This window comes from Nipponia nippon, unplaced genomic scaffold (assembly GCF_047370975.1).
Source record: "Nipponia nippon isolate SJK-2023a ecotype South Korea unplaced genomic scaffold, ASM4737097v1 scaffold_9, whole genome shotgun sequence".
NCBI classification, from domain to species: Eukaryota; Metazoa; Chordata; class Aves; order Pelecaniformes; family Threskiornithidae; genus Nipponia; species Nipponia nippon.
In genome coordinates this window covers 32,950,199-32,966,991 of record NW_028262413.1, presented here as the reverse complement: position 1 = coordinate 32,966,991, position 16,793 = coordinate 32,950,199, and the positions used below count along the sequence as shown (strand labels likewise).

Below are 16,793 nucleotides of genomic sequence, written 5' to 3'. Positions count from 1 at the left end.
TTTTGCCCATTACCAGAAACAGCAGCAAGGTCTTAGAAGCAACCTTCTGGTGCTTAACTGCCCTCCACTCAAGGGGAATAGAAGAGAATATAGTCTAGGAGGCTAAGAATTTTATTTCTAGTCATTAATTTCCACTTTACAAGTAATTTGTGTGGCATGGATATTTTTACATCCTAAATTTGACTACTTGTTTGAGTTTCATCATATAGCTCTTATTAATTTCAAGTCAAAGCAATTACTTGTCTATGTCTAATATAGAAACGTGTTACAGGACTTGAAGTCTGGTTTTCTAAGGAAACGAGACTTATGCACGTGTGTGTGCGCACACCTGTGTGAATATATGCATTTGTGTATGATCTTTCTTGCTGCCGCTTTCCCCAGTATCCTCTGAATGCATTTCTGCCAAATTTAGCAGTGCAATCAGTGGAGATCTTAGCAGTACCAGTTTTTTACAACTGTCGTGAAAACAGGCAGTCAAGATGAGAAGGGAGAACAATAAGTGCTCCAACTGGAAGAGAAGCTGCAACATGAACTCTGAGAATCCAGCCATGAGTTGAGAAGCTGAAGGAGAGCAGCCTACATTAGTTCAACTGCCTTAGGATTGAATTGCCTTTTCCCCTCCAAGTGCTGGAATCCATTCATGCTACATACACAATATTTAGACTTTTGTGCTTGTCTTCAGAGTTCAAATTGAATAGTTGCAAAGATTTTCAACACTGTGAGGCTTCTGCTAACCACAGGAAAAAGTGCAACTCCAGATGGGCAAGTAATTATTCGGATTTAGTTTTTTCTTGTCTGCATATTTCACAGACCAGTCCAGATATTTTTAAAATGTAATTTCTTCAAATACGTAAGTGGAAAATAAAATGCAAAGTAACGGTGACTAAAATAATGATTGCTTTATTTTAGCTTCTGAGATACAAAATTTGCATCAGAATAGATCAAATATTGAAGTCTTCTTTTTTAAAAAGAATATTTCAATACAGTTTTCCTGCTGGAAAAATATACCATTTATTATACTTTATTTTCTGCTAGAATTATGAATATTTCACTTTCCCCTCATCTCAGTCTTACTGTATTTTTCTGATGATGCTTTAGAAGGTGATTAGAAAATTATGAGATACTAAACCACGAATAGGCAAAGAGACATCAGAGACTTGTCGTGTTCAAATCATCCTAGAGACAACACAGGTTCTTAGATCAATGAATGCACAGACCGCAGCAAGAAGCCAGACCCTGAGGCTTGTGCGACCTCCTTTGCCCTGCCCTAGAGCGGCTGGCACTGTATTTGCCTTGTGTGCCAACCCATCCCCACAAGGTGACTGTTTGGAAACTACAAACAATACAACAAAGTACAGTAGCCTACATCTCATTTTGCTTACCCCCTGCACAAATGAGAGCCTGAGAAAGGAGCCTTTGTCTATAATCAAGGCCAACAGCCATCAGACGTGAACTCAACACAGCAGTTCCTGAAATAATTTTGAGATGCAAAGATCATTCACTGCTAGTACCTTCCCAGTAAATTCTGTGCAATTTAATCTAGGCACCAATTTCAATAACTGCGACAATTTCTTGAATACCCAGGTCCTGAACTTTAAAAGATGTATAGATCAGAATCTGTAATACCTTACCACAAAAACCTGCAATAGTAAATGGGAACTGTGAAATAGGGCACAATATTATATGAGTATATATCCATTGCAATGGTAAGTAATCTAAACATCTTTCATAGAGTGATTTAAATCAGCAAACTTACTAAACTTTTCATAGGAAAGAGTCTTTATTTCATCATCTAAATATTTGAAAATAGGTTGTTTCCCATCTAGAAGTTCTTAAAATTTTAACGCCTAGTAAATTCCTGGGACATAGTGTCAGATGTAGTTGAGATACTCCTTGGCAGTAGCTGCCAATTCATCACTCTCCATGTGATATTACGATTCTTTTCTAGAGACTTGTAAGAACGGCACACCAGGGCGGTCCTGGCCAGCACCGCTACACTGACACCTCTAATAGGGTTTCTTTTTTTTGCTGAACCCAGTTTGTGGGTTCTGAAGTAGATAGTGAAGGCTGGAGCTGCATATAACAGTCTTACGTATGACATGTAGTAATAACATTCACCCATGCAAAGGGGTAGGATGAGACGCTGGAGTATCCATCTCCTCAGTATTCATTAGCTGCTGTCAATGTAGACAGCAAGAGAACAGACTTCCCTGTACAGTTGCTTGAGAAGTTTTTTAAAAGTGCTTACTTTCCAAATGGAAATCAATAGATCCAAGGCACCATAACGAATGTAGTGGAATAGGTGAGCAGTGAAAATGAGGTGGCTCATCTTCACTTAAAGTTGTTAATCAGGAACAAATCCAACAGTATCAGGCCAGTTCCTCTGAAGCCACAGAAAACTGGTGACCGGAAAAAAGCCGTCAAGTTTGTGGGGAGAAATAATCCTTTTATGAAGAACGGATTTGTCTGAAATATTCTTCAGCCAGTCAAAGAGCATATAACCCATTTTGTTTCTTCCCTGTTCTAGCGCTGATGAAAGATTTGATGCTACATTTCACACTAATGTTTTAGTCAATTCTTCAGGACATTGCCAATATCTGCCACCAGGTAGGCTGTTTTCATGTCATAAATTTTGATAACTCAGACTACTTATGTGTGGTGCGTTTTCAAATTTGACATCAATTCTCTGGTATTTTATTTATCTAGCTAGCATCATCTGATAGATTTAAGCCTAGATGCATCATAAATTACATGGTTAACACTTCTGTATGAAAGCTACCATACAAGATACATTTTTTCTTGCAATTATGTAAATTCTTCTGTCATAATGCACTATTTCAGAAGTGTGGAAGTACAAAAGAAAATAAAAAAATAAAAGCCCTTAATATAAAAAAATATTGCTTATTAAAGCCATGATAATGTCTCTTAATAAAAAATTATTTCATTAATTTAGCTGTTTCTTCTATTAATACGCTAACTTCACAATAAGATGCTTAGTAACATGTTGGATGTATCTTCTATTTGAAATGATTCCCTGGATGCTTCCTCAAAACGATTTTTAGTCTGAAAGGAAAGTAGTCTGTGTTTGATATTTATTTGATATCAGAAATATATCCCTGACTCTCTGGATGTATAGCAGTAGAGTCCTGTTTCTATTCCCAAACTTAATTAGCATAATTCTTAGAATTAACTCTTCCTACGATCTGAATTTTAGAAACTACAGCAACAGAGCCAAGTGCTTTCCAGACAAATTAGTTTCTCCATCTAAGATCCCCAGAGGATTTTAGGGGTTTTCCTGTTGTTCTTTTGATTTAAGATGTTCCATTTGGCAGGGGGGTTTCAATTCAATTCCGAAAGCTGCTAAAAGACAGAGCTTGACTCAACAAGTGAAAAATAAGAAGCTGGCTTTCCTGAATAAATCAAGATCATGTAAATCTAATAAGGCAGCAAATAATCTTTCAGGTTTTCTTATTTTATTCAGTAAAAGAAATAGGAGAAACAGATTGCATATTCTGCTTCATTTCTTTCTGAAATACAGTATCTAGAAACCTAAGCTCTTCTCTAAACATTCTCCCACTATGTGCCAAAATGGAAATGTAGTTCAAAAAATAGTTTATAACATCAATACATTAATGGTGCAGTTCTTTCCCTTTTCTGACTGACTTCTGCTATTTACCTGTCAAGACACAACTGAGATTAAGTATGCTTTACAAGTAAAAAACAGAGGGCGCAACGTAGAACAAGGTCTGGTTACAAAACGTACATGAAATTATGTGGAACAAGCATTTAAATTAAGCATTCTTGTTTAAAATCCAATCTAGGCATATTTAAAAGCTCATGCTACATAGATGTACGCTGGTTTCCGTTTGACGTTCAGAAGTGTAACCTGAAGTTTGGATCCTGGACTTACGGAGGCTGGTCCTTGGACTTACAAATGCAAGAAGCAGATATATCTGGCTACATTTCAAATGGAGAGTGGGATTTAGTAGGTAAGCTCGTGATTTCTTACACCATGAACTTGCAGCCTTGTCTCCGCTGCTGAAATGGATGAAACAATGATTGGGAAATGAAGACAAATTAAATGAATAAATGACCCAGCTAGTAGCATTTGAAACTCTGAGAACAGATGTCAGATGTAAATCAACATTAAAAAGTAGGTGACAAAATTGCTGCTTGAATTGCTTCAGTAAGTACCTTTTATCTGATTTTCCTTTATTATCTGACAAAAATGACTTAATTGGGAATTAAGCTTCAAGAAGTAGTTTTACCTACAGTAAAACTCAGAAAGCTATATTTATCCTTTTTTAAAATAATCACTACATAATATACAGTTTATTCACATTAATTTCTGGTTTTCTTCCTTTTCCCTCCTACACAGGAATTCCTGGGAAGAGAACTGAGAGTTTTTATGAATGTTGTAAAGAACCCTACCCTGACGTAACATTCACAGTAACTATGAGACGTAGGACTCTCTATTACGGACTCAATCTTCTTATTCCTTGTGTACTGATATCGGCACTTGCATTGTTAGTTTTTCTGCTTCCAGCAGACTCGGGAGAAAAGATCTCACTAGGTAAATCTTTAATAGGATATTGTAAATATGACCAAACCAAAAGAAGTTGTCCTTTTAAAAGTTTTTCAAACAGTCTTCGTAGGCAAGGAGGAATAGCTTGTGTGCCCTGTTCTGGCTCATGAGCTATTTTTACTGTTTGATGCTGAAGCTGGGTGATGTTTAATCCTTGCTCGCAGCTTAGGGTACACTGAAGTTGTGAAATGGAGAAATTCAGGCCAACCAAGCAGAAACATGACAATTCCTGACTACCTTCCTTAAGAAGCAGAGGTTTATTTTTTGATGTTTATTTGCTGAAGAAAAATCCCACATTCACTGAATAAAGCTTAAGTTTACAAATATGCCTTTGAACACTTTAACATGGAATTCTTCTTAATATTTCCTTTTACTAGTGAGTTGTATTAAGAGCCTAAGGTGCCTTCTCAGAAAGATTGATTCTAACTGCTACTATTCTAGTTTTTATAGTGAATTTTAACTAAAGTATTAGTTTGAGAAACAAACCTGATAACTTTAAGTACTTGATCCTTAAGACGGAGGTTAAATATGTAATGAAACTTTTTGCCCCATACAAAACTGCAAATGCACTGGCTTCTACTAAGTGCACATAGCTGTTAAAAGGTAGAAACAAAACTGACATTTCTCCAGAATATGGTTTAATTCAGTAGTGGCCTCCCTAATCAGGAAGTCCCTTCCCATATTTTAAGATAAATTCTTTGTTCCTAAATCCTTTTCCACCTGACAATGGCTCCTTATTGTTTAAGACTCGTCCTGAGAAAAGAGCTAAGCCTTGTTCCAGAAAGATGGGAACTCATCACTGAGCAACAGAAGTCAAACTCCAAAAATCAATAGTCAAGACTGCTTGAGCATAGCCACACGCAGAACCCAGTGGCTAATATCAAAAGATATCAAAGTCTGTCCAAGCAAATCTGTTTTTCAGGAATATTATGCATTACACCACCTGTAGCTTCCACACCAATTAATCAAGTGTCATATGCTCAAATTCTCAAAATCACACCATGTTTCTAAAGCAAACAAGCAGCAAGAATTACTTTGATTTACCTCAGCTAATTAGCAAAAGCTGAACAGCTACAAAGATCTAAAAATATATACATCTGTGCAAGCATTGGTACTAGTTTGGCAGCACTGCTACCCTGAACTTGAGGTAGTACAAGAAAGGACAGGAGTACCACTAATGTGCTGGTGCGAGGGTAACTGGGAATGCATCTTCCGAAGAGCACTCCTTCAGATTAATTTTCTGCTTCTGCTTTATAATTACAAGCTACTGATCTAATTTCATACGTCATATTTATCTTTCAGGTATAACAGTTTTATTGTCTCTCACTGTCTTCATGTTACTTGTGGCTGAAATTATGCCAGCAACATCTGATTCTGTGCCCTTAATCGGTAAGCTAACTACAGCTTTTATTCACTTTTATTTTTTGTCAAATGAGGTGCAGTGACTTTGCATGAAGGCCAGCAGTAAGGCAAATTACCACCCGTACAATGGCCTACTGCAATTGAATTAGAAAAATGTTGCCAGTTGATGAGAGGCTCTAATGGGTGCGATCCCCTACACAACTTCCGTGCTCCCTGCTCTGGACAAAAGAGAGAACCTGTGTGTATTTTAGGAAAGCATAAGGGAGTCAGTTTTCCATGGAAGAAGTTGCACTTTCGACACAACTGGCCAGACATTAGGAATACAGAGGTAAACAGAGCTAAATCTTCCCATTGTAATTGCTCAAACAGAAAGAGAAACTTTTCAAAAGAAGTACTAGCTAGTTTCTACAATACTGGTGAAAGAAAATTAGAGGACAATTTTTTTCAGGGTTGCTTAGAAAAAGCAGGTGCTCAGTTCCACAAAGACAATTACTAAAGGCTGGCTACCCTCTCAAAATAATGGCTGCTCCTTCTGCTTTTGAGAAATCTTCCACAAGTACCTAACGTAGCACATGTATCACTACACTAGAAAAAGAACTTAACACTATGTATGCATGTATATAAACACCTCTTATAGTAGCTACAAAGCAATATCAGCCAAAGTATACTGCTGTAATTATCTGTTTATTTTGCAGCTCAGTATTTTGCCAGCACTATGATTATTGTTGGTCTTTCTGTTGTTGTCACTGTTATTGTTCTACAATACCATCATCATGATCCAGATGGGGGGAAAATGCCTAAATGGGTAAGGTTTGATTTTTATTCATTATGCACTGCATACATGTCCAGATCAGGAATGTGATAGAGTAGCTAGAGACCCATGTTTACTTCTTACTGTTAAAAACATCTAAATCCTTCCTAAACATTTTGGTTTGAAAAGTAGTTTCACCAGAAATGAGATGTCCAGATACCTTTCGTGTGGTTGGCTTCTTAGAGGGTGAGTGTGTCAGAGAGAGTGAATGACTATACCTCAACTTGTTTCTATATTCAGAATCTCCTTCACAACAGCTAGAAGCACCTCAGGATTTTGATAAAACCTAGATGTATAAAGGAAGGTGATTTTCAAATAAGCTGCAGATGTCAGAAGTGAAACAGGTAGAAGGAAAGACTAAGGGGCTGATGGAGATTATAAATGCATGAAATACACTAGCCTCAAGGTCCAGCTGTGCAGCTGCTACATATTTAGCTGCTGTGCAGACAGAAACATCAAGAGCCTAAAAAGCACTTGTTAAAGATGGCTGTTAAAGTGGAAGTGAAACTTGCTCTGAAAATCCTCATCTTTACATCTCTGGTCAAGAACATCTGTAAAGTGCAAAGAAAAATTAAAGTCTTTTTTCTATGAGTGGTGGTTTTTTACAGAGAACATTACACTGCTATTGGATTACTAAATATTGATGAGTATCATCAATCAGCTAACTGTCCACTTCTCCTGACTTCACCCAGCTCATGGCAGCATCAGGCATTACTGATGATGGAAAGCCCTTTCTCTCTTTTTGTCTCTAGAACAATGAGTTATTATTACCCTTACTAGCCAAAAAGAACGTGCATACAGCAGTGCCCTGTGGACAAGAGATAATGAGATATTCCCTGGCCTGTTCTGGGGTGGTGACTTTAAAATAAATTTCAATGAAGAGAATAAAAGGTATACATCTTCAGACACGTTTGATGACCTAAAGGGGACAAATGTTTAGTACTGAGCCCAGCATCCTCAGAAAACAGAGTACTTGAGGTTGAGGAGTGAGCTTTAGCGTTGAGAAGCTGAAGTGCATTAAACATTATTTGGATACTGGTGGATTTTGGATCAGGCCCTCAATGGAATATTATCCTACTTGGTAAAGCTTGATAGTGTAAATAAAGTAACAGGGCAAGATCTGTCTCTGGTTGGGATGTTTGCCTAGATATAATATCTACTCTGAGTGGCAATCCACAGTCAGAATAAATGGACCAAATCTAATATTAATTACAGTGTAAGATTTGCATATTATAGGAGACAATAATATTTCATTAGTGCTCTGGAAAAGAAACACTGAAATGAGCTCTTAAAATCTGATTGAAATAAATTACAGAAGCTTGCATCTGAACTGGAACAGTCTCTGGCTTGCCTGCACTTTCTGTAAGGCTGGATTAAGGCAATGTGGGAAACAATAAAATGATCCACGCTGATTAAATTTGCAAAGTATTTTTTTTTAAATCAAAGTAATTTTTCCATCTTTTCTCCATGCCATATCCAGATCTGTTTTCTAACATCTTCAATCAACTGTCATGAAAACAACGTGAGAACAGAGCCAAAACATTGTAAAGCTCGGTGGTCCAGTCCAGTCCAGTATAGCATCTGTTTTAGCAGCCCCCTCCAAACAGTAATGTCATGTGAATTTAATATTAGAGCACAACTATAAGTGAAAGGATTGTAACTTATTGACTACAGTCTAAAGCAGCGCTATTAAGACTATTAAAAAGTGACCCTTCTTCAGTAAATGTGTTGTTTTGGTTTTTTTTTTAATTCACGGTTTCTAGTAATGGTGGAAAAGGCTGCCATATCACTGTTCAAGTGTAAGGAAAAATCAACACTACAGAGACTCCCATCAGAGGAGGGGGAACTCCCAATAGTGATAGTCAGCCTGAGGCAATCAACAGCACTGCTAGAATAAGAAAGCGGCCTCAGTGATTGGCAAATTAATCAGCTGGAAAATTGTGGCACCATTTTCTAGAACTCCTGTGCAGACTAAGCAGAGACCATGGACCAGTCAGTCACCCAGGCTGCAAAAATACCAATAGCACCCAAAGACAGTGGCTGTGTGAAGAGATGCTTATTCTCAAAAATTTTCTTTCAGACAAGAATCATCCTTCTCAACTGGTGTGCTTGGTTTCTGAGGATGAAAAGACCAGGGGAAGATAAAGTGCGTCCTGCTTGTCAACATAAACAGCGTCGATGTAGTCTATCAAGTGTGGAGATGAACACTGTGAGTGGACAGCAATCCAGTAATGGGAATATGCTATACATTGGGTTTAGGGGGCTGGAAGGGGTTCACTGCACACCTACCACTGATTCAGGGGTGATCTGTGGGAGGATGACCTGCTCACCAACAGACGAAGAAAACCTGCTGCACAGTGGCCACCCCTCTGAAGGTGACCCAGATTTGGCTAAGATCTTGGAAGAGGTCAGGTACATTGCAAACCGATTCAGAGACCAGGATGAAGAAGAAGCCATTTGCAATGAATGGAAGTTTGCAGCCTCTGTAGTGGATCGGCTCTGCCTGATGGCTTTTTCAGTCTTCACAATCATTTGTACAATTGGTATTTTAATGTCAGCACCAAACTTTGTAGAGGCTGTGTCTAAAGATTTTGCTTAATTCCTAACTACAGTCTGATTCTCTGAAGTATGATATGTAGCAAACAAGAGTGTGGTTTTGTTTGATTGCTTGTTTTTAATGAGTGTCCTGCTTCTCATTGTCTGCTTTCTTTTGCCCCGCTCTCTGGTCCTGAGCTCCTTTCGGAAGAGTGGCACCATTTCAGAAGGGCAGCCAAGGATTTCTCCCTGGGCTGCCTGGGCGCAGCTCCTCTGAGCGCTCTTCTGTGGGAGATGTGAAGTGGCAGCGAGTCCCTTCAGAATGACAGGGTATTGCACCACCGTCTCTTGCACATTTTTGAACTGGCTATTACAAAATAACAGGCAATGCCAGAAATGTCACTTCTTCCAGACTTTGTTATAAAAGATAGAAGGTAGTCCATCTTAACTATCTGAATGAGTGATCATAAACACTTATGTTTTGGACAGGATTAAATCCAAATAGATGGAAGTTCAAACAGCAGAGAGAAAAGGGAGAAACAGGTTGCTTTTCAGTTACAGCTTCTTACTGAGTTGTGTGGTATGTAGCTCTCCAGCTCACTCATAACTCCCTCCATGCATTTTACATAGAGCATATGTGAGTTTACAGGATTCTGAATTTGTCTGAGACACCAGAAACCTGAAAGTTAAGATGATACACCACATAACTTGTCCTTCTATATCTTTCTGGATTTGACCTAGAAATTTGGCCTGAATTCTTAAACAGGCTTCACAGTAATTTTTGCAGTGTTTACTACTTCTTCCTTCTCCCCAGAAAGACATTCTTTCAACTGATGACCTTTTTAACTATCAAAAAGGTAGTGAAGGATTTATGATGCCTTTATCCTCACTTGTTTAAAAAAAAATAAAAATACACACACTTCTCTCTTTACTGTTAACCGGATTCCAATGTGGAAAAAGTAACACAGTATCTTGTACAGGCTTAAGCATAAATGAAGAATCTAAAGCAAAAAGAAGCCATTAAATCCTGAGATCAAGGTTTTAATTTAAAAATTAAATGTTTGATCTGTTGTATGCTTAGCCATTTATAGACCTCCTCCTGTTGAGTCACCATAACATGTTTTTACAAGAAAACTGCACCTTTTCTGCTCAGTTTATCATCCGAAGAGCACTAATGAATAATAAAGTTTTCTTGGGTCTGATATAAACTATGAACTGTATAAATACATATTTATATATACACATTGCATATATGTCCAAGGAAAGGTTAAAACTTACATACAAATTCTCTAAGTCTAGAGAGACATTTGCAAAGGCAAAACTTATAGTTCATCACTTCATGTTATTTCTGATTCTGAAATTCTCCCATCAAAATACGCTTAGTTTTCATGTGACTTCGATGTCTCAATGAAAAGGGCTGAGCTAAGAATACCAGGACATGAAACACAGTGTGTACAAAACAGCTGAGAATTAGCCTCTTGCTGGCACAACAGTAGTCCTGACCAGTGATATAAGTGGTAAAAGATGTGGGGGAGAATTACTTTAGCATTGACTGCTTGCTTTATCCTACAGAATCCTGACTTTTTGGCTGAGGTCTTCAGAGACACAAATGGAGGCCTGTTGTTTTACCATGTTTTTACTGTGAAATAAACTCAAGGCCTCAGTTTATTTCTTAAGCTGGATTAAAATAAACTGACTGAAATGCTTATTCTCCCTACGTAACAATTTCCTTTTCAGAGTCTGCTCCCCCGAAAGCAAGGGAATCAAATTTCATGTAATCCAAGCCCAGAGTCACCACAGGTACAGTCCATCACCTGAGTGAACACCAAGCGCCTTCATGCTAGAGAAAAGGGCAGGAGGAGTGAAAGGAAGGCAGAATATTTCTGTTTGTGAATTCTGTCTTCCTGAAGGTTCATTCAGAATACCACACTGCAAAGACATGAGCAAAGCATTCCAATCCTTCTTGAAAGCTCATCTTGAAACAGTGTCTAAGAGTTATCTGTGAAAAAGTTATATTTTCAGGAACAGTCATTAAGAATTAGCCATGCAATAATTCCTGCAAATAGTTTCTAGTTTGTAGATTCCATGTGAATAGGAAACTATCAGTGTGCAAAATCTGAAATGTGAGTTTTGTTCATTTGTCAATAACTACACATATCATGTGGCACGTGCTGCTCTTCTGAGTAATGTTTCTAGACTAGGCTTCCTGATGCAAACGTTGATTTGCATTGGTATTTTTTCCTTCTACAAGTATCCCTAAGTTGCTACACAGAATGTTCCATTTAGACTTTGTAAAGTTTTGGGGTCCTCTTGGACAAGAATTTTTCAAGAAGAAATGAAGGCTTTTGGGCACTACCTTGTACAATGGGACACAACTATTACAATCGTAATACATGACACAGGTAATATAGGAAGCATGAGAGTACCCTCTTTCCACCAGAATTCATTTACAGTATCTGTAGAAATCATCTTGCTAAATACAGTTCTTTACAGAAGGATGGAGAAAGCAATTTACAATTTGACAGTAAACTTCATTATCAATGACAGACATGCCTACACTTAAAAACTGGAGACTGGTATTTGGCCTTTAGTGAAGTCCTGCCAAAGTCTGTAACACTGAGTCTCTAATACTGTCAAAGTTTGTAATAGTGTCAGCGAATACCAAGTGTTAGAAAAAGTACCTGTAAGACACCAGCATCATGCGTACACTACTGCCTTTATCGTTGGCAGGATTAATGAAAATGCACCAAGGGGACAAGTGAATCCTAATTTTCCTACTGTTAACGCAACATGGAAACATTTGGTAATAAGGTTATTATAAATTTTAAATACAACAGTGACAACTTCTCAGTTACGTTATTTTGCATCTATGAGTTAAATTTTCCCATAACTGAGCTGAGCAAAATTAGTATGTTTTTTGTCAAATTGTGTGCGTCTTAAATATATTTGTGTATGCGCTAAACAATATTTTGATCCAAATGCTGGGAAAAATATTTATTTACAATTCTGGGCATAGAGATGGAAATTAAATACTGTATACCATATGTGTATATAATATTAAAGATTACATATTGATGGTAAGGATCTGTTATAATCTTAAGAGTCCAGAGAGAGGATAAGCAAGTGGTTCACCGCAACTGAGCTATGACTTGTCTGACAAATTCAAAAGATCACTCTAGAGCTCAGCTGTCATGTACAATACTACGTGTGAACAATGTATATTACTTTTTCTGGTTTTATATTGAATTGTATTGAATATTTGAAAACTTTTTAATATTTAAAAAAATTTATTTAAGTGTTAATGCCAAAAAAGTTCCAAACATAAAATTTTAAAAGGTTAGTTTTAAATGCAGATAAATTATTTAAACAGTATTTAAAATATTAAATAATTTTATATAGGAATTGATAATACTATGTAAGACCTTTTTTAAAAGGTTTCTTTAAATTCTCTTTACACTATCTCTAGCTGCAGGATGTAATCTCAATTCACCTGTGACAATTCAACTTTTCACCTTCTTTAACAAGTAAAGAAGGTAAACCAAAGTCACAGATTTTCTTTCCTTTTGTTATATATTTTTTACATTAAGAAACATTGCATAAAGGGCATTAGAAAGAGAAGTTACATCTGTCAGGTCCTGATTGTCATATAAGCAATTCAATACCTTTTCAGTCCAGTACAAATAAAAGATTTAGAAGAGACTTTTGATTCTTTCTCATTTTGCTAACATGGAAATAAACTCAAGCAGTAGAAAACATGAATAGCCATAAAAGAATGAAAAATGTCTTTGGATATATCAATCTGGGATGACAAAGGTCTTTGATAAATAAAAATACATTCATATCCTCTTAGCAAACCAGTCCCACACCAAACATGTATTACTTCAGTCTTACATAAGCAATCAAAGTTAACTGAGTAGGACTGAAACACCCTGTAAGTTTTGGACTGGCCTCAATGCCAGCATTAATTTACTCCTTGAAGTTTAACACAGAAGCGAGAAATGAGAGAAAAAACAAATCCATACCAGCTGAATAAACTGTTGGTTTTGCCAGCTGCAAATATTGTTTGTTGGCTACTGGTGAAAAAATATCTAATCAGCAGAATATCCCCCAGATGGGGAAAAAACATGTCAGTGTAGTTTTTTGCAGACAGATGAGTTGTACTGCCACATGCTGAAACAGCTTCCTATCTTTACAGCATCCTGCTGAGCATATGCCAGTAGGAAAAATCAAGGGTTGCTGAACCCAAGACTTTATTGTTTTATTGCTTCCACAAGCTTCTAAGGGACAGCTGATGAAGACCTGCTTCGTCACGGTCAACACACCAAGTCATACAAGCATGTAGATATTACTGAATCCAACCTGTCTTTGGATAAGAGCTGCCATGGGTCACAATGTGAGAGATTCAGGTGAGGCTCATGCTGATGGCTGCTCACTCTTCCAAGCCAACATGCCTACCCTCTCTTTTAGAGTGCTGAGAAGCGGGACATTATAATCTCAGACTTACTGTTATACTTCAACATGGTTTAGCTCAGCACACACCAGACAGTTTCCTGGCACAGTGTATAAACCTACCATCACACACACTCCATCTCTGAAGCGTTTGTGAATGGGGATTACAATCAGACTGCTGACTGCTGCCACTCTCAGGCATCTGGTTGGTTAATATGCAGACTGAAAGCTGCTATGGTTTAGGAGTTAATACATGAGCAGATCCAATGTCATTACCCTGTGTCATGGTTTAGCCCCAGTTGGCAACCAAGCACCACACAGTCACTCGCTCACCCTCCCCACCCCCAGTGTGAAGGGGAGAGAATCTGAAGAGTAAAAGTGAGAAAACTCATGCGTTGAGATAAGAACAGATTAATAATTAAAATAAAATATAATAATAATTAAAAGGAAAACAATGAGAGAGAGAAACAAAACCCAGGAAAAACAAGTGATGCAACCGCTCACCATCCGCTGACTGACACCCAGCCAGTCCCTGAGCAGTGATCACTGGCCCCCGGGCCAACTCCCCCCAGTTCATATACTGAGCATGATGTCATATGGTATGGAATAGCCCTTTGGCCAGTTTGGATCAGCTGTGCCCCCTCCCAGCTTCTTGTGCGCCTGGCAGAGCACGGGGAGCCGAAAAAGTCCTTGACTAGTGCAAGCACTACTTAGCAACAACTAAAACATCAGTGTGTTATCAACATTATTCTCATACTAAATCCAAAACACAGCACTATACCAGCTACGAGGAAGAAAATTAACTCTATCCCAGCTGAAACCAGGACACCCTGTGGGTGGCAATGTTCATCAGAGCACTGGGTCTTTTGGCTATAGAGAATAACAGTATCAGCCATCCAGTTTTAATCCTGTAAGAACAATTAGAATATATTTTCTCTTCAACAAAACTGATTTCTTAACCTAACCTCATGATACTAAAATATCAGTAAATCTTGAAAGGCTGTGAACAGAATCTGCATGTCACAGCAAATCTAACCTGGTAATCAAACAGGATCTTAACAGGACTACAACCACAAATTAAAGCCTTTCACTGTTACCTTTTTTTTTTTTACATTGCTTCTGTTGCTTAAAAGAAAACCTGAATGTTTACATAACATTTATTTGTGCTGCTAAGCAATTTGCAGATGATGGCATAGAGAGAGAATAAACAACAATCTATCTCTCACACTCCAATGACCACATTCAAAATTAAAATTAATAGAACATGAAAATATTCAAGTCCGGAACTTAGCATCAGCATCTTATCTAGACCCTCACTGTAAAGGTATCACTAGAAAATCACTGGGTTTTCAGAGCTGCAGTGACTTGTCCATGTAATAAACCTATACAGGAATAGCAGTTTAAACTCCAAAATAACTTGAACTATCTGCATATTTTTACCTTAAAAAAAAAAAACAACAACAAAAAAAACCCCAACAAAAATGTAACAGCCATGACATGATGTAATGCTACTTTGGAGTATGTGTACATGAGAATAACATCCATAGAGGTTTTCCTCTTAACTAAACAATTCAGGATATAACCCAGTGCCTCAGTGCCTGTAAAAAGGCAGAGAAATCTTTCTACTGAGTCCAGAAGTCTGGGATAAGGACTATATTCAGTCCAACAAACCTCACAGTTATCATTTATGTATTACTTTGGTTCATGGTAGGCATGCAAATGAATTAAGAATAAGCCAAATATTAAATATTTATATTAAATTGGCTTTAGGCTTAGAAACCAAAAATCCTCATCCCAGAGCAAGATATATGCACAACATCCCTCAGACAGTATTATCTTACTTCTCTGTATACATGGATTACATACAGCTGTGAAACATTTCCATAATAACTTTGTTACTATACAAACTATATTCCTGTTTGAGACTGCTTTTGCTGACACAGCACATTCGTTGCTCCCTGTCCTTCCAATTTCTGGCCAAGTGAAACCTAATTAGCAGACTATTTTGATCAGAAGAAACGTTACAGGACCAACATTCAGGAACAGTAAGTAAGTTTAACCCTTGACTCAAGAGAGACTGTAGTCAAAAAATTTGACATTATGGTGCCAAGTTGCGCACCAGAAGGAATACGCTCCAACTGAACATTCATGCCAACACTGCAGTGCACATATGCCTGTTGCAGTGTCCGAAGCCTTCACAGATGGCAGCAGCGTATTTGCAGGGCGAAGCAGGCTCGCCAGTTCCATGGTGCGGCATGAAAAGTGAGTAAGTTTTTCTGGTTCTTCCGACTATGCTATGTGCGTGGGTACAATGAGAATATGCTGTCTTCAATGGTTAGTGCTCACCTCAGCTTGTAAGATATTTCTTTCTTTTGACAAGGTAATAACGTAAGAGACTTGGAAATGATGGGTTGCAATACATAGCCCAACTGGTCTTAAGTCTATCAGAAACTGGCTTAAACTGGACTAAGCTGAAACCAGGTTAATGATATGCACAGTGGTTGTAGTTCTTTCTTCACTAAACCAGTTTTAAAACCTATTGACATTAAACTGCTGCATCTTTCCCTGCAGTCGAGGTTAACAGTCATTCATTATCCTGTCTGCAGTTAGCAAAGACCTGTTGTAATGTTGCTTAATGATACTTTACACACCATCCATGTTGTTTATAACTGAAAGTATCTTGCAGTGAAGAGACTGGAAACAAGGACAAGCTGCCAAAGTACTTTATCTTTTAAAACAAGCTGTAAAAGGTAAAAATGGCATATGAAGGACTGGCAGAGAATTGGGAGAGGCATGTTTGATATCATCAATGGAGAGCTGTGACATACGTCATCAGTACCAGACCTGTACACCAAAGGCCAGACAGCCATAGGAGAGTTTCTTTGACCACTGGCAGCTGAGCAACAGCCTGTGCTGTTTGTGCCAGATGGGGCTGAGAGAGGACAGGTCCACACTGACTGGGGACAGACCAGTCACAGATGGCCACACTTCAATTTGGGTCCTTAAAATACATGTGCAGCCTCATTTGTGACAACTGATCTGAACCACACT

General features: G+C 37.9%; 1 protein-coding gene across 3 annotated transcripts in view; it reads left to right on the top strand.

The window, feature by feature from the left end:
* The window catches only part of CHRFAM7A (CHRNA7 (exons 5-10) and FAM7A (exons A-E) fusion), a 46,446-nt gene extending 33,490 nt beyond the window's left edge, over nt 1–12,956 (top strand). For all 3 annotated transcript variants that reach the window (XM_087745083.1, XM_087745082.1, XM_087745084.1), the window contains 6 exons: nt 2,528–2,607; nt 3,822–3,989; nt 4,379–4,573; nt 5,888–5,974; nt 6,643–6,752; nt 8,839–12,956. In XM_087745083.1, the coding sequence (XP_087601209.1) occupies nt 2,528–2,607; nt 3,822–3,989; nt 4,379–4,573; nt 5,888–5,974; nt 6,643–6,752; nt 8,839–9,357 (1,159 nt within the window). In that variant the 3' untranslated portion in view covers nt 9,358–12,956. The remainder of the gene's footprint in view (nt 1–2,527; nt 2,608–3,821; nt 3,990–4,378; nt 4,574–5,887; nt 5,975–6,642; nt 6,753–8,838) is intronic.
* Nucleotides 12,957–16,793: the final 3,837 nt, after the last annotated feature.